Source organism: Oncorhynchus tshawytscha, linkage group LG06 (assembly GCF_018296145.1).
Source record: "Oncorhynchus tshawytscha isolate Ot180627B linkage group LG06, Otsh_v2.0, whole genome shotgun sequence".
In the NCBI taxonomy this organism is placed as follows: domain Eukaryota; kingdom Metazoa; phylum Chordata; class Actinopteri; order Salmoniformes; family Salmonidae; genus Oncorhynchus; species Oncorhynchus tshawytscha.
Window position 1 is genome coordinate 35405513 of NC_056434.1, and position 21343 is coordinate 35426855.

General features: G+C 48.3%; 1 protein-coding gene across 2 annotated transcripts in view; it reads left to right on the forward strand.

Moving 5' to 3' along the window:
- The window catches only part of LOC112252482 (genetic suppressor element 1), a 66361-nt gene that overhangs the window by 35034 nt on the left and 9984 nt on the right, over window positions 1–21343 (forward strand). For both annotated transcript variants that reach the window (XM_024423731.2, XM_024423730.2), the window contains exons 2-5: window positions 7240–7407; window positions 17121–17323; window positions 19919–20091; window positions 20248–20442. In XM_024423731.2, coding sequence (XP_024279499.1) covers window positions 7242–7407; window positions 17121–17323; window positions 19919–20091; window positions 20248–20442 — 737 coding nt within the window. In that variant the 5' untranslated portion in view covers window positions 7240–7241. The remainder of the gene's footprint in view (window positions 1–7239; window positions 7408–17120; window positions 17324–19918; window positions 20092–20247; window positions 20443–21343) is intronic.

The following is a 21343-nucleotide window of genomic DNA, read 5'->3' on the forward strand; positions in this document are numbered from 1 at the left end:
ACAGAGAAACAGTGAAAGAGAGAGAAACAGAAAACAGAGAAACAGTGTGAGAGAGAAACAGAGAAACAGAGAAACAGTGAGAGAGAGAAACTGAGAAACAGAGAAACAGTGTGAGAGAGAAACAGAGAAACAGAGAAAAACAGAGAGAAACAGAGAAACAGTGTGAGAGAGAAACTGAGAAACAGAGAAACAGTGTGAGAGAGAAACAGAGAAACAGAGAAACAGTGAGAGAGAGAAACAGAGAAACAGTGTGAGAGAGAGAAACAGAGAATCAGTGTGAGAGAAACAGAGAGAAACAGAGAATCAGTGTGAGAGAGAGAAACAGAGAAACAGTGTGAGAGAGAGAAACAGAGAAACAGAGAGAAACAGTGTGAGAGAGAAACAGAGAGAGAGAGAGAAACAGAGAAACAGAGAAACAGTGTGAGAGAGAGAAACAGAGAAAAAGTTCGAGAGAGAAACAGAGAGAAACAGAGAAACAGTGTGAGAGAGAAACAGAGAGAAACCGAGAGAGACAGAGAGAAACAGAGAGAAACAGAGAGAGAGAGAAACAGAGAGAAACAGAGAGAGAGAAACAGAGAGAAACAGTGTGAGAGAGAAACAGAGAGAAACAGAGAGAAACAGAGAAACAGTGAGAGAGAAAACAGAGAGAAACAGAGAAACAGAGAGAGAGAAACAGAGAAACAGTGTGAGAGAGAGAAACAGAGAAACAGTGTGAGAAGAGAAACAGAGAAACAGTGAGAGAGAGAAACAGAGAAACAGTGTGAGAGAGAAACAGTGTGAGAGAGAGAAACAGAGAAACAGTGTGAGAGAGAGAAACAGAGAAAAACAGTGTGAGAGAGAGAAACAGTGAGAGAGAGAAACAGAGAAACAACAGAAAGAGAGAGAGAAAACAGAGAAACAGAGAAACAGAGAGAGAGAAACAGAGAAACAGTGTGAGAGAGAGAAACAGAGAAACAGAGAAACAGTGTGAGAGAGAAAAGAGAGAAACAGAGAGAGAAAACAGTGTGAGAGAGAAACAGAGACAGAAAACAGAAAGAGAAAACAGAGAGAGAAACAGAGAGAGAGAGAAACAGTGTGAGAGAGAAACAGAGAAACAGAGAGAGAGAGAAACAGAGAGAAACAGTGTGAGAGAGAAAGAGAAACAGAGAGAGAGAGAAACAGTGTGAGAGAGAAACAGAGAAAACAGAGAGAGAGAGAAACAGAGAGAAACAGAGAGAGAGAGAAACAGAGAAAACAGAGAGAGAGAGAAACAGAGAGAGAAACAGAGAGAGAGAGAAACAGTGTGAGAGAGAAACAGAGAAAACAGAGAGAGAGAGAAACAGAAGAAAACAGTGTGAGAGAGAAACAGAGAAAACAGAGAGAGAGAAACAGTGTGAGAGAGAAACAGAGAGAAACAGAGAGAAACAGAGAGAGAGAAACAGAGAGAAACAGAGAAACAGTGTGAGAGAGAAACAGAGAGAAACAGAGAGAGAGAAACAGAAAAAAAGAGAAACAGAGAGAGAAACAGTGTGAGAGAGAGAAACAGAGAAACAGTGTGAGAGAGAAACAGAGAGAAACAGAGAAACAGTGTGAGAGAGAAACAGAGAGAAACAGAGAGAAACAGAAAAAAAGAGAAACAGAGAGAGAGAAACAGAGAGAGAAACAGTGTGACAGAGAGAAACAGAGAAACAGTGTGAGAGAGAGAAACAGAGAGAGAAACAGTGTGAGAGAGAGACAGGGAGAAGGAGAGAAACAGTGTGTGAGAAAGAAACAGAGAAACAGAGAGAAACAGAGAAACAGTGTGAGAGAGAGAAACAGAGAAACAGTGAGAGAGAGAAACAGAGAAACAGAGAGAAACAGAGAAACAGTGTGAGAGAGAGAAACAGAGAAACAGTGTGAGAGAGAGAAACAGAGAAACAGAGAAACAGAGAGAGAGAAACAGAGAAACAGTGAGAGAGAGAAACAGAGAAACAGTGTGAGAGAGAGAAACAGAGAAACAGTGAGAGAGAGAAACAGAGAAACAGTGTGAGAGAGAGAAACAGAGAAACAGTGTGAGAGAGAGAAACAGAGAAACAGTGTGAGAGAGAGAAACAGAGAAACAGAGAGACAGAGAGAGAGAGAAACAGAGAAACAGTGAGAGAGAGAAACAGAGAAACAGTGAGAGAGAGAAACAGAGAAACAGTGTGAGAGAGAGAAACAGAGAAACAGTGTGAGAGAGAAACAGAGAGAAACAGAGAAACAGTGTGAGAGAGAGAAACAGAGAAACAGAAACAGAGAGAAACAGAGAAACAGTGAGAGAGAGAAACAGAGAAACAGAGAGAGAGAAACAGAGAAACAGTGAGAGAGAGAAACAGAGAAACAGTGAGAGAGAAACAGAGAGAAACAGAGAAACAGTGTGAGAGAGAGAAACAGAGAAACAGAGAGAAACAGTGTGAGAGAGAGAAACAGAGAAACAGTGTGAGAGAGAAACAGAGAAACAGTGAGAGAGAGAAACAGAGAAACAGTGTGAGAGAGAGAAACAGAGAAACAGTGTGAGAGAGAGAAACAGAGAAACAGTGTGAGAGAGAGAAACAGAGAAACAGAGAGAGAGAGAAAAACAGAGAAACAGTGTGAGAGAGAGAAACAGAGAAACAGTGTGAGAGAGAGAAACAGAGAAACAGAGAAACAGAAACAGAGAGAGAAAACAGAGAGAAGAGAGAAACAGAGAAACAGAGAAACAGTGAGAGAGAGAAACAGAGAAACAGTGAGAGAGAAACAGAGAAACAGAGAAAGAGAGAAACAGAGAGAAACAGAGAAACAGTGTGAGAGAGAGAAACAGAGAAACAGTGTGAGAGAGAGAAACAGAGAGAAAAAGTGTGAGAGAGAGAAACAGAGAAACAGAGAGAAACAGTGAGAGAGAGAAACAGAGAAACAGAGAAACAGTGTGAGAGAGAAACAGAGAGAAACAGAGAGAGAGAGAAACAGAGAGAAACAGAGAGAAACAGAGAGAGAGAGAAACAGAGAGAAACAGAGAGAAACAGAGAAACAGAGAAACAGAGAGAGAGAGAAACAGAGAGAAACCGAGAGAGAAAACAGAGAGAAACAGAGAAACAGAGAAACAGAGAGAGAAACAGAGAAACAGTGTGAGAGAGAAAACAGAGAGAAACAGTGAGAGAGAGAAACAGAGAAACAGTGTGAGAGAGAGAAACAGAGAAACAGAGAAACAGAGAGAGAGAAACAGAGAAACAGTGTGAGAGAAAACAGAGAAACAGTGAGAGATACAGAGAAACAGAGAGAAACAGAGAAACAGTGTGAGAGAGAGAAACAGAGAAACAGTGAAAGAGAGAAACAGAGAAACAGAGAAAGAGAGAGAGAGAAACAGAGAAACAGAGAAACAGAGAAACAGAGAAACAGAGAAAACAGAGAAAGAGAAACAGAGAAACAGTGTGAGAGAGAAACAGAGAAACAGTGTAAGAGAGAAACAGAGAAACAGTGTAGAGAGAGAACAGAGAAACAGTGTAGAGAGAGAAACAGAGAAACAGTGAGAGAGAGAAACAGAGAGAAACAGAGAAACAGTGTGAGAGAGAGAAACAGAGAAACAGTGTAGAGAGAGAAACAGAGAAACAGAGAGAGAGAAACAGAGAAAACAGAGAAACAGAGAGAGAGAAACAGAGAAACAGTGAGAGAGAGAAACAGAGAAACAGTGTGAGAGAGAAACAGAGAAAACAGAGAAACAGAGAGAGAAAACAGAGAGAAAAGAGAGAAACAGAGAAACAGTGTGAGAGAGAAACAGAGAAACAGTGTGAGAGAGAGAAACAGAGAAACAGTGAGAGAGAGAAACAGAGAGAAACAGAGAAACAGTGTGAGAGAGAAACAGAGAAACAGTGTGAGAGAGAGAAACAGAGAAACAGTGAGAGAGAGAAACAGAGAAACAGTGTGAGAGAGAGAAACAGAGAAACAGTGTGAGAGAGAGAAACAGAGAAACAGTGTGAGAGAGAGAAACAGAGAGAAACAGAGAAACAGTGTGAGAGAGAGAAACAGAGAGAAACAGAGAAACAGTGTGAGAGAGAGAAACAGAGAAACAGTGTGAAGAGAGAGAAGAAACAGAGAAACAGTGAGAGAGAGAAACAGAGAGAAACAGAGAGACAGAGAAACAGAGAAACAGTGTGAGAGAGAGAAACAGAGAAACAGTGTAGAGAGAGAAACAGAGAAACAGTGTGAGAGAGAGAAACAGAGAAACAGTGAGAGAGAAAAACAGAGAAAACAGAGAAACAGTGAGAGAGAGAAACAGAGAAACAGTGTGAGAGAGAGAAACAGAGAAACAGTGTGAGAGAGAAGAAACAGAGAAACAGTGTGAGAGAGAAACAGAGAAACAGTGTGAGAGAGAGAAACAGATAAACAGTGTGAGAGAGAGAAACAGAGAAACAGTGTGAGAGAGAGAAACAGTGAGAGAGAGATACAGAGAAACAGTGTGAGAGAGAGAAACAGAGAAACAGTGTGAGAGAGAGAAACAGAGAAACAGTGTGAGAGAGAGAAACAGAGAAACAGAGAAACAGTGAGAGAGAAACAGAGAGAAACAGAGAGAGAGAGAAACAGAAAAAAACAGAAAGAGAAAGAGAGAAACAGAGAAACAGTGTGAGAGAGAGAAACAGAGAAACAGTGTGAGAGAGAAACAGAGAGAAACAGAGAAACAGTGTGAGAGAGAAACAGAGAGAGAAACAGTGTGACAGAGAGAAACAGTGTGAGAGAGAAAACAGAGAGAAAACAGTGTGAGAGAGAAACAGAGAAACAGAGAGAAACAGAGAAACAGAGAAACAGTGAGAGAGAGAAAACAGAGAGAAACAGAAACAGAGAGAAACAGAGAAACAGTGTGAGAGAGAAACAGAGAAACAGAGAGAAACAGTGTGAGAGAGAGAAACAGAGAAACAGAGAAACAGTGTGAGAGCGAGAAACAGAGAAACAGTGTGAGAGAGAGAAACAGAGAAACAGTGTGTGAGAGAGAAACAGAGAAACAGTGTGAGAGAGAGAAACAGAGAAACAGTGTAGAGAGAGAAACAGAGAAACAGTGAGAGAGAGAAACAGAGAGAAACAGAGAAACAGTGTGAGAGAGAGAAACAGAGAAACAGTGTAGAGAGAGAAACAGAGAAACAGTGTAGAGAGAGAAACAGAGAAACAGTGAGAGAGAGAAACAGAGAAACAGTGAGAGAGAGAAACAGAGAAACAGAGAAACAGTGAGAGAGAGAAACAGAGAAACAGTGTGAGAGAGAGAAACAGAGAAACAGTGAGAGAGAGAAACAGAGAAACAGTGTGAGAGAGAGAAACAGAGAAACAGTGTGAGAGAGAAACAGAGAGAAACAGAGAAACAGTGTGAGAGAGAGAAACAGAGAAACAGTGTGAGAGAGAGAAACAGAGAGAAACAGAGAAACAGTGTGAGAGAGAGAAACAGAGAGAAACAGAGAAACAGTGTGAGAGAGAGAAACAGAGAAACAGTGTGAGAGAGAGAAACAGAGAGAAAAAGTGTGAGAGAGAAACAGAGAAACAGAGAGAAACAGTGAGAGAGAGAAACAGAGAAACAGAGAAACAGAGAGAGAGAGAAACAGAGAGAAACAGAGAGAGAGAGAAACAGAGAGAAACAGAGAGAAACAGAGAAACAGAGAAACTGAGAAACAGAGAAACAGAGAGAGAGAGAAACAGAGAGAAACAGAGAGAAACAGAGAAACAGTGTGAGAGAGAAACAGAGAGAAACCGAGAGAGAGAGAGAAACAGAGAGAAACAGAGAGAAACAGAGAGAAACAGAGAGAGAGAGAAACAGAGAGAAACAGAGAGAGAGAAACAGAGAGAAACAGAGAAACAGAGAAACAGTGTGAGAGAGAGAAACAGAGAAACAGTGTGAGAGAGAGTGAGAACAGAGAAACAGTGAGAGAGAGAAACAGAGAAACAGTGTGAGAGAGAGAAACAGAGCAACAGAGAGAAACAGTGTGTGAGAGAGAAACAGAGAAACAGAGAAACAGTGTGAGAGAGAGAAACAGAAAAACAGTGTGAGAGAAAAACAGAGAAACAGTGAGAGATACAGAGAAACAGAGAAACAGTGTGAGAGAGAGAAACAGAGAAACAGTGTGAGAGAGAGAGAAACAGAGAAACAGTGTGAGAGAGAAACAGAGAGAAACAGAGAGAGAGAGAAACAGAGAAACAGTGTGAGAGAGAGAAACAGAGAAACAGTGTGAGAGAGAGAAACAGAGAAAAAGAGAAACAGAGAGAGAAACAGTGTGAGAGAGAAACAGAGAGAGAGAGAAACAGAGAGAAACAGAGAAACAGAGAGAGAGAGAAACAGAGAGAGAGAGAAACAGAGAGAGAAAAACAGAGAGAGAGAGAGAAACAGAGAGAGAGAGAAACAGAGAGAGAGAGAAACAGAGAGAGATAGAAACAGAGAGAGAGACAGAGAAACAGAGAGAAACAGAGAGAGAGAGAAACAGGGAAAAACAGAGAGAGAGAGAAACAGAGAGAGAGAGAAACAGAGAGAGAGAAACAGAGAGAGAGAGAAAACAGAGAGAGAAACAGAGAGAGAGAGAGAAACAGAGAGAGAGAAACAGAGAGAGAGACAGAGAAACAGAGAGAAACAGAGAGAGATAGAAACAGGGAAAACAGAGAGAGAGAGAAACAGAGAGAGAGAGAAACAGAGAGACAGAGAGAAACAGAGAGAGATAGAAACAGGGAAAAACAGAGAGAGAGAGAAACAGAGAGAGAGACAGAGAAACAGAGAGAGATAGAAACAGGGAAAAACAGAGAGAGAAACAGGGCAAACAGAGAGAGAGGGGGGGCTAAAGGAGTGGGAATAGGAGAGAGAGAGGATGTGGCGATGTCTCAACTCACATGCAGCTGTAAGGATCTGTGTGTGTGTGTCTCTCTGTCTGTCGAAGTGGTGTGGGGGTGGGGCGGTAGAGTGTATGATGCTTGGGTTAAATTCAGTGCTAATAGCTGTATGTGGGTCACTGGGAGGGCAGTGGGGGAACAGTAATAATGTTAGTGTGTGTGTGTGTGTGTGTGTGTGTGTGTGCGTGCGCGTCTATGCGTGTGTGTGTGTGTGTGTCTGCTTGCTTGCGTGTGTGTGTGTCATTGTCACGGCTCTGACAGACTAACTTGACCTTATACTTGACCTCAGCTCCTTCCCATCTCTCAGAGCCGTCACACACACACTGCTCTATTATGATAGAGAGAATCCAAAGAGGCTAAATATTCCTCATTTCACTTTTTTGTCCTCTTCTTCTCCCTCTATCTTTCCAGGTATGAACCATGAGTCAAAGTCGCGGTCATTAGGAATGATCTCCACTGCAACTCGCACCACGGCGACGGTCAGCCCTCTTACCCCGCTAGCCAACGGGAGTGTGGCTGCTCACTCCGGATTCGCTGCCGCTCTCCGTCAACTGGCCAAACAGGCTGAAGACCCCAGAGGTTAGCACAGTGACCCCGCCTCATCTTACCTCAGGACAGACAATATCATCTATACAAAATCCATCCATCCGTGTTTGTGTGTTAGCTCCTAATGCAGGTAATTACCTGCTATTACATACTCCCTCTCACCCTCTCTTTCCTTCTCTCTCACTCCCACTCACTCTCTTGCCCTCTCTTTCCTTCTCTCTCACTCCCACTCACTCTCTTGCCCTCTCTTTCCCTCTCTCTCACTCCCACTCACTATCTTGCCCTCTCTTTCCTTCTCTCTCACTCCCACTCACTCTCTCACCCTCTCTTTCCCTCTCTCTCACTCCCACTCACTATCTTGCCCTCTCTTTCCTTCTCTCTCCATCCCACTCACTCTCTCACCCTCTCTTTCCCTCTCTCTCACTCCCACTCACTATCTCACCCTCTCTTTCCCTCTCTCTCCCTCCCACTCACTCTGTCACCCTCTCTCTCACTCCCACTCACTCTCTCACCCTCTCACTCCCACTCACTCTCTCTCACTCACTCTCTTGCCCTCTCTTTCCTTCTCTCTCACTCACTCTCACCCTCTCTTCCCTTCTCTCTCACTCCCACTCACTCTCTCACCCTCTCTTTCCCTCTCTCTCACTCCCACTCACTATCTCACCCTCTCTTTCCCTCTCTCTCCCTCCCACTCACTCTCTCACCCTCTCTCTCACTCCCACTCACTCTCTTGCCCTCTCTTTCCTTCTCTCTCACTCCCACTCACTCTTTTGCCCTCTCTTTCCCCCTCTCTCACTCCCACTCACCCTCTTGCCCTCTCTTTCCTTCTCTCTCACTCCCACTCACTCTCTCGCCCTCTCTGTCCCTCTCTCACTCCCACTCACTCTCTCACCCTCTCTCTCACTCCCACTCACTCTCTTGCCCTCTCTTTCCTTCTCTCTCACTCCCACTCACTCTTTTGCCCTCTCTTTCCCCCTCTCTCACTCCCACTCACCCTCTTGCCCTCTCTTTCCTTCTCTCTCACCCTCTCTTTCTCTCTCTCTCACTCCCACTCACTCTCACCCTCTCTTTCCTTCTCTCACTCCCACTCTCTCTCACCCTCTCTTTCCCTCTCTTTCCCTCTCTCTCACTCCCACTCTCTCTCACCCTCTCTTTCCCTCTCTCTCACTCACCCTCTCTTTCCCTCTCTCTCACTCACACTCACTCTCTCACTCTCTTTCTCTCTCTCTCACTCCAACTCACTCTCTTGCCCTCTCTTTCCTTCTCTCTCTCACTCCCACTCACTCTCTCACCCTCTCTTTCCTTCTCTCACTCACTCTCTCACCCTCACTTTCCTCTCTCTCACTCCCACTCACTATCTCACCCTCACTTTCCTTCTCTCTCACTATCACACCCTCTCTTTCATTCTCTCACTCCAACTCACTCTCACCCTCTCTTTCCTTCTCTCCCACTCTCTCTCACCCTCTCTTTTCTTCTCTCTCACTCCCACTCTCTCACCCTCTCTTTCTCTCTCTCTCACTCCCACTCTCTCTCACCCTCTTTCCTTCCCCCTCTCTCACTCCCACTCACTCTCTTGCCCTCTCTTTCCTTTTCTCTCACTCCCACTCACTCTCTCACCCCCTCTTTCCTTCTCTCTCCCTCCCACTCACTCTCTCACCCTCTCTTTCCCTCTCTCTCACTCACCCTCTCTTTCCTTCTCTCTCACTCCCACTCTCTCACCCTCTCTTTCTCTCTCTCTCCCTCCCACTCACTCTCTCTTTCCTTCTCTCTCACTCCCACTCTCTCTCACCCTCTCTTTCCCTCTCTCTCACTCCCACTCACTCTCACTCTCTTTCTCTCTCTCTCACTCCAACTCACTCTCTTGCCCTCTCTTTCCTTCTCTCTCTCTCACTCCCACTCACTCTCTCACCCTCTCTTTCCTACTCTCTCACCCTCTCTTTCCTCTCGCTCACTCCCACTCACTCTCTCACCCTCACTTTCCTTCTCTCTCTCCCCCACTCACTCTCTCACCCTCTCTTTCCCCCTCTCTCACTCCCACTCACCCTCTTGCCCTCTCTTTCCTTCTCTTTCACTCCCACTCACTCTCTCGCCCTCTCTGTCCCTCTCTCACTCCCTCTCACTCCTCTCTTTCCTTCTCTCTCACTCCCACTCACTCTCACCCTCTCTTTCTCTCTCTCTCACTCCCACTCACTCTCACCCTCTCTTTCCTTCTCTCTCACTCCCACTCTCTCTCACCCTCTCTTTCCCTCTCTTTCCCTCTCTCTCACTCCCACTCTCTCTCACCCTCTCTTTCCCTCTCTCTCACTCCCACTCACTCTCTCACTCTCTTTCTCTCTCTCTCACTCCAACTCACTCTCTTGCCCTCTCTTTCCTTCTCTCTCTCTCACTCCCACTCACTCTCTCACCCTCTCTTTCCTTCTCTCGCACTCTCTCACCCTCACTTTCCTCTCTCTCACTCCCGCTCACTATTTCTCCCTCACTTTCCTTCTCTAACACTATCACACCCTCTCTTTCATTCTCTCACTCCAACTCACTCTCACCCTCTCTTTCCTTCTCTCCCACTCTCTCTCACCCTCTCTTTTCTTCTCTCTCACTCCCACTCTCTCACCCTCTCTTTCTCTCTCTCTCTCACTCCCACTCTCTCTCACCCTCTTTCCTTCCCCCTCTCTCACTCCCACTCACTCTCTTGCCCTCTCTTTCCTTTTCTCTCACTCCCACTCACTCTCTCACCCCCTCTTTCCTTCTCTCTCCCTCCCTCCCACTCACTCTCTCACCCTCTCTTTCCCTCTCTCTCACTCACCCTCTCTTTCCTTCTCTCTCACTCCCACTCTCTCACCCTCTCTTTCTCTCTCTCTCCCTCCCACTCACTCTCTCTTTCCTTCTCTCTCACTCCCACTCTCTCTCACCCTCTCTTTCCTTCTCTCTCACTCCCACTCACTCTCACTCTCTTTCTCTTTCTCTCTCTCACTCCAACTCACTCTCTTGCCCTCTCTTTCCTTCTCTCTCTCTCACTCCCACTCACTCTCTCACCCTCTCTTTCCTACTCTCTCACCCTCTCTTTCCTCTCGCTCACTCCCACTCACTCTCTCACCCTCACTTTCCTTCTCTCTCACTCCCACTCACTCTCTCACCCTCTCTTTCCCCCTCTCTCACTCCCACTCACCCTCTTGCCCTCTCTTTCCTTCTCTCTCACTCCCACTCACTCTCTCGCCCTCTCTGTCCCTCTCTCACTCCCTCTCACTCACTCTCTTTCCTTCTCTCTCACTCCCACTCACTCTCACCCTCTCTTTCTCTCTCTCTCACTCCCACTCACTCTCACCCTCTCTTTCCTTCTCTCTCACCCTCTCTTTCCTTCTCTCACTCCCACTCTCTCTCACCCTCTCTTTCCCTCTCTCTCACTCCCACTCACTCTCTCACTCTCTTTCTCTCTCTCTCTCACTCCAACTCACTCTCTTGCCCTCTCTTTCCTTCTCTCTCTCTCACTCCCACTCACTCTCTCACCCTCTCTTTCCTTCTCTCGCACTCTCTCACCCTCACTTTCCTCTCTCTCACTCCCGCTCACTATTTCTCCCTCACTTTCCTTCTCTAACACTATCACACCCTCTCTTTCATTCTCTCACTCCAACTCACTCTCACCCTCTCTTTCCTTCTCTCCCACTCTCTCTCACCCTCTCTTTTCTTCTCTCTCACTCCCACTCTCTCACCCTCTCTTTCTCTCTCTCTCACTCCCACTCTCTCACCCTCTCTTTCCCTCTCTCTCACTCACCCTCTCTTTCCTTCTCTCTCACTCCCACTCTCTCTCACCCTCTCTTTTTCTCTCTCTCCCTCCCACTCACTCTCACCCTCTCTTTCCCTCTCTCTCACTCCCACTCACTCTCTTTCTCTCTCTCACTCCAACTCACTCTCTTGCCCTCTCTTTCCTTCTCTCTCTCTCTCACTCCCACTCACTCTCTCACCCTCTCTTTCCTACTCTCTCACCCTCTCTTTCCTCTCGCTCACTCCCACTCACTCTCTCACCCTCACTTTCCTTCTCTCTCACCCCACTCACTCTCTTTGCCCTCTCTGTCCCTCTCTCACTCCCACTCACTCTCTCTCACTCACTCTCTTGCCCTCTCTTTCCTTCTCTCTCACTCCCACTCACTCTCACCCTCTCTTTCCTTCTCTCTCACCCTCTCTTTCTCTCTCTCTCACTCACACTCACTCTCACCCTCTCTTTCCTTCTCTCACTCCCACTCTCTCTCACCCTCTCTTTCCCTCTCTCTCACTCCCACTCACTCTCTCACTCTCTTTCTCTCTCTCTCACTCCAACTCACTCTCTTGCCCACTCTTTCCTTCTCTCTCTCTCACTCCCACTCACTCTCTCACCCTCTCTTTCCTTCTCTCGCACTCTCTCACCCTCACTTTCCTCTCTCTCACTCCCACTCACTATCTCACCCTCTCTTTTCTTCTCTCTCCTCCCTCTCTCTCACCCTCTCTTTCTCTCTCTCTCACCCTCTTTCCTTCCCCCTCTCTCACTCCCACTCACTCTCTTGCCCTCTCTTTCCTTTTCTCTCACCCCCTCTTTCCTTCTCTCTCCCTCCCTCCCACTCACTCTCTCACCCTCTCTTTCCCTCTCTCTCACTCACCCTCTCTTTCCTTCTCTCTCACTCCCACTCTCTCACCCTCTCTTTCTCTCTCTCTCCCTCCCACTCACTCTCACCCTCTCTTTCCTCTCTCTCACTCCCACCCTCTCTCACCCTCTCTTTCCCTCTCTCTCTCCACTCCAACTCACTCTCTTGCCCTCTCTTTCCTTCTCTCTCTCTCTCACTCCCACTCACTCTCTCACCCTCTCTTTCCTACTCTCTCACCCTCTCTTTCCCTCTCTCTCACTCACCCTCTCTTTCCTTCTCCTTCACTCCCACTCTCTCACCCTCTCTTTCTCTCTCTCTCCCTCCCACTCACTCTGTCACCCTCTCTCTCACTCCCACTCACTCTCTCACCCTCTCTTTCCCCCTCTCTCACTCCCACTCACCCTCTTGCCCTCTCTTTCCTTCTCTCTCACTCCCACTCACTCTCTCGCCCTCTCTGTCCCTCTCTCACTCCCACTCACTCTCTCTCACTCACTCTCTTGCCCTCTCTTTCCTTCTCTCTCACTCACTCTCACCCTCTCTTTCCTTCTCTCTCACTCCCACTCACTCTCACCCTCTCTTTCCCTCTCTCTCACCCTCTCTTTCTCTCTCTCTCACTCCCACTCACTCTCTCACCCTCACTTTCCTTCTCTCTCACTATCACACCCTCTCTTTCCTTCTCTCTCCCTCCCACTCACTCTCACCCTCTCTTTCCTCTCTCTCACTCCCACTCTCTCTCACCCTCTCTTTCTCTCTCTCTCCCTCCCACTCACTCTCACCCTCTCACCCTCTCACTCCCACTCACTCTCTCACTCTCTTTCTCTCTCTCTCACTCCAACTCACTCTCTTGCCCTCTCTTTCCTTCTCTCTCTCTCTCCTCCCACTCACTCTCTCACCCTCTCTTTCCCTCTCTCTCACTCCCACTCACTCTCACCCTCTCTTTCCTTCTCTCTCACTCCCACTCACTCTCTCACCCTCTCTTTCCTTCTCTCTCACTCCCACTCACTATCTCAACCTCTCTTTCCTTCTCTCTCACTCCCACTCACTATCTCACCCTCTCTTTCCTTCTCTCTCACCCACACTCACTATCTCACCCTCTCTTTCCTTCTCTCTCACTATCTCACCCTGTCTTTCCTTATCTCTCACTCTCTCACTCTCTCCTTCCTTCTCTCTCACTCTCTCTTTCCTTCTCTCTCACTCTCACCCTCTCTTTCCCTCTCTCTCACTCCCACTCACTCTCTCACTCTTTCTCTCTCTCTCACTCCCACTCACTCTCTCACCCTCTCTTTCCTTCTCTTGCACTCTCTCACCCTCACTTTCCTCTCTCTCACTCCCACTCACTATCTCACCCTCACTTTCCTTCTCTCTCACTCTCACCCTCTCTTTCCCTCTCTCTCCTCCCACTCACTCTCTCACTCTTTCTCTCTCTCTCACTCCCACTCACTCTCTCACCCTCTCTTTCCTTCTCTCCCACTCTCTCTCACCCTCTCTTCTCTTCTCTCTCACTCCCACTCTCTCACCCTCTCTTTCTTTCTCTCTCACTCCCACTCTCTCTCACCCTCTTTCCTTCCCCCTCTCTCACTCCCACTCACTCTCTTGCCCTCTCTTTCCTTTTCTCTCACTCCCACTCACTCTCACCCCCTCTTTCCTTCTCTCTCCCTCCCACTCACTCTCTCACCCTCTCTTTCCCTCTCTCTCACTCACCCTCTCTTTCCTTCTCTCTCACTCCCACTCTCTCTCACCCTCTCTTTCTCTCTCTCTCCCTCCCACTCACTCTCACCCTCTCTTTCCTTCTCTCTCACTCCCACTCTCTCTCACCCTCTCTTTCCCTCTCTCTCACTCCCACTCACTCTCTCACTCTCTTTCTCTCTCTCTCACTCCAACTCACTCTCTCACCCTCTCTTTCCTTCTCTCTCTCTCTCTCACTCCCACTCACTCTCTCACCCTCTCTTTCCTTCTCTCTCACTCCCACTCACTATCTCCTCTCTTTCCTTCTCTCTCACTCCCACTCACTCTCACCCTCTCTTTCCTTCTCTCTCACTCCCACTCACTCTCTCACCCTCTCTTTCCTTCTCTCTCACTCCCACTCACTATCTCACCCTCTCTTTCCTTCTCTCTCACTCCCACTCACTATCTCACCCTCTCTTTCCTTCTCTCTCACTCCCACTCACTATCTCACCCTCTCTTTCCTTCTCTCTCACTCCCACTGACTCTCTCACCCTCTTTCCTTCTCTCTCACTATCTCACCCTGTCTTTCCTTATCTCTCACTCTCTCACTCTCTCTTTCCTTCTCTCTCACTCTCTCACTCTCTCTTTCCTTCTCTCTCTCTCTCACCCTCTCTTTCCCTCTCTCTCACTCCCACTCACTCTCTCACTCTTTCTCTCTCTCTCACTCCAACTCACTCTCTTGCCCTCTCTTTCCTTCTCTCTCACTCCCACTCACTCTCACCCTCACTTTCCCTCTCTCTCACTCCCACTCACTCTCTCACCCTCACTTTCCTTCTCTCTCACTATCACACCCTCTCTTTCCTTCTCTCTCACTCCCACTCACTATCTCACCCTCTCTTTCCTTCTCTCTCACTCCCACTCACTATCTCACCCTCTCTTCCCTTCTCTCTCACTATCTCACCCTGTCTTTCCTTATCTCTCACTCTCTTTCATTCTCTCTCTCTCCCACTCTCTCTTTCCTTCTCTCTCCCTCCCACTCACTCTCTCACCCTCTCTTTACTTCTCTCTCCTCCCACTCCCACTCACTCTCTCACCCTCTCTTTCCTTCTCTCTCACTCCCACTCCCACTCACTCTTTCTCTCTCTCTCACTCCAACTCACTCTCACCCTCTCTTTCCTTCTCTCTCACTATCACACCCTCTCTTTCCTTCTCTCTCACTATCACACCCTCTCTTTCCTTCTCTCTCCCTCCCACTCACTCTCTCACCCTCTCTTTCCTTCTCTCTCCCTCCCACTCACTCTCTCACCATCTTTCCTTCTCTCTCCCTCCCACTCACTCTCTCACCATCTTTCCTTCTCTCACCCTCTCTTTCCTTCTCTCTCACTCCCACTCACTATCTCACCCTCTTTCCTCTCTCTCCTCCCACTCACTATCTCACCCTCTCTTTCCTTCTCTCTCACTATCTCACCCTGTCTTTCCTTATCTCTCACTCTCTCACTCTCTTTCCTTCTCTCTCACTCCCACTCACTCTCTCTCTCTTTCCTTCTCTCTCACTCCCACTCACTCTCACCCTCACTTTCCTTCTCTCTCACTATCACACCCTCTCTTTCCTTCTCTCTCCCTCCCACTCACTCTCTCACCATCTTTCCTTCTTTCTCCCTCCCACTCACTCTCTCACCATCTTTCCTTCTCTCACCCTCTCTTTCCTTCTCTCTCACTCCCACTCACTATCTCACCCTCTTTCCTCTCTCTCACTCCCACTCACTATCTCACCCTCTCTTTCCTTCTCTCGCACTCTCTCACCCTGTCTTTCCTTATCTCTCACTCTCTCACTCTCTTTCCTTCTCTCTCACTCCCACTCACTCTCTCACTCTCTTTCCTTCTCTCTCACTCCCACTCACTCTCACCCTCACTTTCCTTCTCTCTCACTATCACACCCTCTCTTTCCTTCTCTCTCCCTCCCACTCACTCTCTCACCCTCTCTTTCCTTCTCTCTCACTCCCACTCACTATCTCACCCTCTCTTTCCTTCTCTCTCCCTCCCACTCACTCTCTCACCATCTTTCCTTCTCTCTCCCTCCCACTCACTCTCTCCCCCTCTCTTTCCTTCTCTCTCACTCCCACTCACTATCTCACCCTCTCTTTCCTTCTCTCTCACTCCCACTCACTATCTCACCCTCTCTTTCCTTCTCTCTCACCCTGTCTTTCCTTATCTCTCACTCTCTCACTCTCTTTCCTTCTCTCTCTCTCCCACTCGCTCTCTCACTCTCTCTTTCCTTCTCTCTCACTCTCTCTTTCCTTCTCTCTCCCTCCCACTCACTCTCTCACTCCCACTCCCACTCACTCTCTCACCCTCTCTTTCCTTCTCTCACTCCCACTCCCACTCACTCTCTTGCCCTCTCTTTCCTTCTCTCTCTCTCTCTCACTCTCTCACCCTCTCTTTCCTTCTCTCTCACTATCTCACCCTCTTTCCTTCTCTCTCACTCCCACTCACTCTCTCACCCTCTCTTTCCTTCTCTCTCACTCCCACTCACTATCTCACCCTCTCTTTCCTTCTCTCTCCCTCCCACTCACTCTCTCACCATCTTTCCTTCTCTCTCCCTCCCACTCACTCTCTCACCATCTTTCCTTCCCTCTCCCTCCCACTCACTCTCTCACCCTCTCTTTCCTTCTCTCTCCCTCCCACTCACTCTCTCACCCTCTCTTTCCTCTCTCTCCCTCCCACTCACTCTCTCACCCTCTCTTTCCTTCTCTCTCACTCCCACTCACTATCTCACCCTCTCTTTCCTTATCTCTCACTCTCTCACTCTCTCTTTCCTTCTCTCTCCCTCACACTCACTCTCTCACTCTCTCTTTCCTTCTCTCTCTCTCTCTCTCTCTCTCTTTCCTTCTCTCTCCCTCCCACTCACTCACTCTCTCACTCTCTCTTTCCTTCTCTCTCTCTCTCACCCTCTCTTTCCTTCTCTCTCCCTCCCACTCACTCTCTCACTCTCTCTTTCCTTCTCTCTCTCTTTCCTTCTCTCTCTCTCACCCTCTCTTTCCTTCTCTCTCACTCTCACCCTCCCTTTCCTTCTCTCTCACTCTCACCCTCCCTTTCCTTCTCTCTCACTTCCACTGACTCTCTCACCCTCTCTTTCCTTCTCTCTCACTCCCACTGACTCTCTCACCCTCTCTTTCCTTCTCTTTCACTCCCACTCACTCTCTCGTTCTCTCCCTGCCTATCCCTTATACTAACTCCTTTATACTATCCCTCTCTCTTTCACAATTCTCTTCCATTTGTTTTTCTGGCATCTCTCTCCCTCTTCCTCTCTCTTTCTCTCTCTGTGGATGAGCCCCATTAGCTGATTTTGTGTGTCTATGTGCGTGCGTGTGCATGCTTGTGTTGATTAGTGAGACATCTAATTTTTATAGTAATGGCTTTCTGATGGCCTCTTTGTTGTGAAATCCCCCTCTCTCTCTCTCTCCCCCCTAGGTTCTTCTCCCAATAGTGAGTCTCCAGTCTCCTCTCCAGCCACCAGTCTCAGTTCTCCAGTCAACACTCCTAAGAGGGGGTTGTCAGGACCACTCCAGACCCCAATTCGGGGACACGGCCTTCCCTCCACCCCTTCTGTAGTCACTATCGCCCCCACTCCCACCAAGAGCGGCAGCATTCTCTGGAGAGGAGAAGGGCGCCAGGTAAGAAAACACACACAGAACCTTAGAACTCTTCTCTTCACTCCTCCACTTTACTCTGTCTTTATCTCTTTATCTACCCCTTCTCCCTTCTTTTCCTGACAAGGTTATATAGGGGGTCAATGAGCCATGGAGTCATCTCCCTCTCGCTTTCTAATTTTTTCTCCCTCTTATCTTCTCTGTCTTTTTCTGTCTTTCCCCCACCCCACCTGCTACCACTTCCACCATTAAAGAAATAGTCCCAACGTTTATCCAAGTCAATGTGTCAAAATCACCCGTCCCTCTCATCTCTATTTCTGTCCCCATCTCTGCTTCTCTCTGAGAGAGAGGGTAAAGAGGGAGTCACCCAGTGGGCCCATACTGGAGAGAAAAAGCAGTAGCTGTAGACGCTGTCTCCAATTGTTATATTTCCGGATTGTGTGTGTGTGGTGTGTGTGTGTAGTTTGAGGGAGCTTTGTGTACATTTGCTTTTGTCCCAAGACCCCTCTGTGTATGTGTGTTTGTATTTAAGCTGGAGTGAGGAACCAAGCCCCCTAAACAATCCAGGGGTTAGCCCCCTGAGCAGCCTTTTTCCCCCTCACAAAGAGCAGTCTGTCTGGCTCGGCTTCCTACCCTGGGGCTCCTATTCAGAGAGGGGTCAGCGGAAGAGAGAAAGAGAGAGCAAGGAGAGTGAGGGTTAAAGATGCAGAGAAATGGACAGAGTGGGGGAGAGAGAGTGGGGGAGAGAGAAAGAGAGAGAGTGGGGGAGAGAGAGTGGGGGAGAGAGAGTGGGGAGGGAGATTGGGAGAGAGCGAGTGGGGGAGAGAGAGTGGGGGAGAGAGATGGGGGAGAGAGAAAGTTGGGGGAGAGAGAGAGGAGGGGTTGAGAGAGAGTTGGGGAGAGAGAGAGAGTGTGGGGGAGAGAGGGGGGAGAGATGGAGAGAGAGTGGGGGAGAGAGGAAAGTAGAGAGAGAGAGAGGGGAGGGGTAGAGAGAGAGGTAGGTAGAGAGCGGGTAGAGAGAGAGCGAGGTAGGTAGAGAGGTAGAGAGGAGAGAGAGGTAGAGAGGTAGAGAGAGAGAGAGAGGTAGAGAGAGAGAGGTAGAGAGAGAGAGGTAGAGAGAGAGAGGTAGAGAGAGAGAGGTAGAGAGAGAGAGGTAGAGAGAGAGAGAGAGAGAGGAGTGGGACAGAGAGAGGGGAGGGAGTGGGACAGACTGAAAAAGAAAGGGGGAGAGGGGATAAATAAAAGGGAGTATGAAGGAAGTTAAAGATTGAAAGGATGTGATGTTTTGACTTCCGGTACATTGATGTAGCAGGTGCTTCACATTCAGTCAGAGTACATCCAGTTCAACCAATAAGGACAGCTTGTCCTGTGTCTGTAAGGCCAGGGGTCAAGGTGTGTTCTGGGAGCTGCTGCAATTTTTTCTGCACCGGATAACCCCAACACACACACACACGTGCACACGCACACATACATATATACACACGCAGACACAAGCATGCTTTGTCCCTTGATCCTCCTCTTTACAACGGTGGATGGAGACCAGAGAGAGGCGATAATGACTAGGGAGAGAGATCAGAGAGAGAGATCAGAGATCAGAGACCAAAGACCAAAGAGAGACCAGAAAGAGACTGGAGTGTGTTTGATCATTATTGGAAAGCCTGGTGTGAATCTGATTTCCCTGAGAGAGATAGTCAAAGATATTCAAAGCACAGAGATTTCACTGCTGCAGCCAGAAACCCTGGTTGTTGGAGTGAACCTAGACTTTATTATCCAACACTAGGCATTAGCACTGGGAGCTAATACAAGTCCTCAGCAAGGTTACTCATGTGAGGGAGTAGTTTGGTGGAGTGAGTGAATGAGTGAGTGAATGTTTATACTTTATGGAGAGAGGTAGACAGCAGAGAAAGATGAAGGGTGTAGTATAGGGAGGATGAGTTTTAGGATGTCCCCTCCTGCCCTGATCTAGACTTCCTCTGACATATCAGAAGCACTTCTCCACCCGGGTGGGCTTTTAGTTCGCAGCTGAGAGGTCATCTCCCCTCCCTTTCCCCCCTCTTCTCTCCTTCCTCTACCCTACTCTCCTTCCTCTACCATACTCTCCTTCCTCTACCCTACTCTCCTTCCTCTACCCTACTCTCCTTCCTCTACCATACTCTCCTTCCTCTACCCTACTCTCCTTCCTCTACCCTACTCTCCATCCTTTCTCCTCTCGCTCTCCCTCCCTGCCTCAAGGCTCTTAGAGCTATTAACGTGTGAGTCTCTAACCTGACCAAGAAGAAGGTGTGTGTGTGTGTGTGTGTGTGTGTGTGTGTGTGTGTGTGTGTGTGTGTGTGTGTGTGTGTGTGAATGGCGAACAGATATGACAAAGGTGCCAAAGTAACGATGAGAGCATTACTGGCATGTGAGTCAGCGATGCTTGCTGAAAACAGAGTGGGTGGTTGGATTAGCTAGGATGTGACAGCGTTAGGATGCTATGGATAGATCAACATTAAGGGACAAATCCTGACTTGAAAAATGTCCATAAATGGAAGTTCCACATGTTGTGGGTAGGAACTTTTTTGCCAAACAAAGATTGTCTTTCTGTCTCTCTCCTGCTGTCTCTCCCTCTCTCTCTGTCAGGCTGAGTTGGGTGTTCTGGGGGTGAGTAGGGAGCCTGTGGGGTCTGAGCCCAGCCTTCCTCAGGAGAAAGGGGCTCATCCTGTCCTCTCTCCTCACATCCTGGCTCACCCATCCTACCCCTTCACCCTCACCCCCAGCTCTGTCATGCAGGACCGGCGACTACAGGGCCTCAGGTGAGCCACTCTATCACCTGGATGCCTACACACACACACACACACACACACACACACACACACACACACACACATGTCTCTATACTTGCTTAAAACGCATACACCTCCTTTAACTCCAATTTGCAATCTGATCCCCAACTCCTCCCCCTCCTGTAGTCTACCTGGTCTGGTACAACCTGCAGTTCACTCAGGGGCGGTCCAAGAGGAGTACCTAAGAGGACTACGCCCCTTCGCCACCTCAGATGACCTCCGCCTGCGCTCGCTGCCCCTGGGGCTCGACCCCACCACTGCTGCCCACGTTACTGCTGCTGCTGCCTACTACCACCCTGCCTACCTCCACCACCTACACAGGTCAGTCTATAGACCACCCTGCCTACTTCTACCACCTACACAGGTCAGTCTATAGACCACCCAACCTATCCCCACCACCTACACAGGTCAGTCTATAGACCACCCTGCCTACCTCCACCTACACAGGTCAGTGTATAGACCACCCTACCTATCCCCACCCCCTACACAGGTCGGTCTATAGACCACCGTGCCTACCTCCACCACCTACACAGGTCAGTCTATAGACCACCCTGCCTACCTCCACCACCTACACAGGTCAGTTTATAGACCACCCAACCTATCCCCACCACCTACACAGGTCAGTCTAAAGACCACCCTGTCTACCACCACCAGCTACACAGGTAAGTCTATGCCATCCTGGCTAACTCCACCACTGAACAGGACAGTCTATAGACTAGCATACCTACATCCACCACATACAGAGGTCCATGTATAGACTACCCTGCCTACCTCAACCACCAACACATATCAGTCTATAGATCACACTGCCAACCTCTACCACATACACAGGTAAGTCTATAACATCCTGTCTACCTCCAGCACCTACACAGGTTATTCTGTAGACCACCCTGCCTACCTCCACCACCTACACTACTCAGTCTATAGATCACCCTGCCTACCTCCACCACTTACACAGGTCAGTCTAGAGACAACCCTGCCTATACCACCTACACAGGCCAGTCTATAGACCACCCTACCTACCTCCACCACCTACACAGGTCAGTCTATAGACCACGCTGTGTACCTCCACCAACTACACAGATCAGTCTATAGACTGCCCTGCATACACCAACTACACAGTTCTGTCTGTAGACCACCAACACATGTCAGTCTATAGACCAGCCTGCCTACCTCCACCAGCTACACAGGTCCGTCTATACCATCCTGGCTACCTCCAACA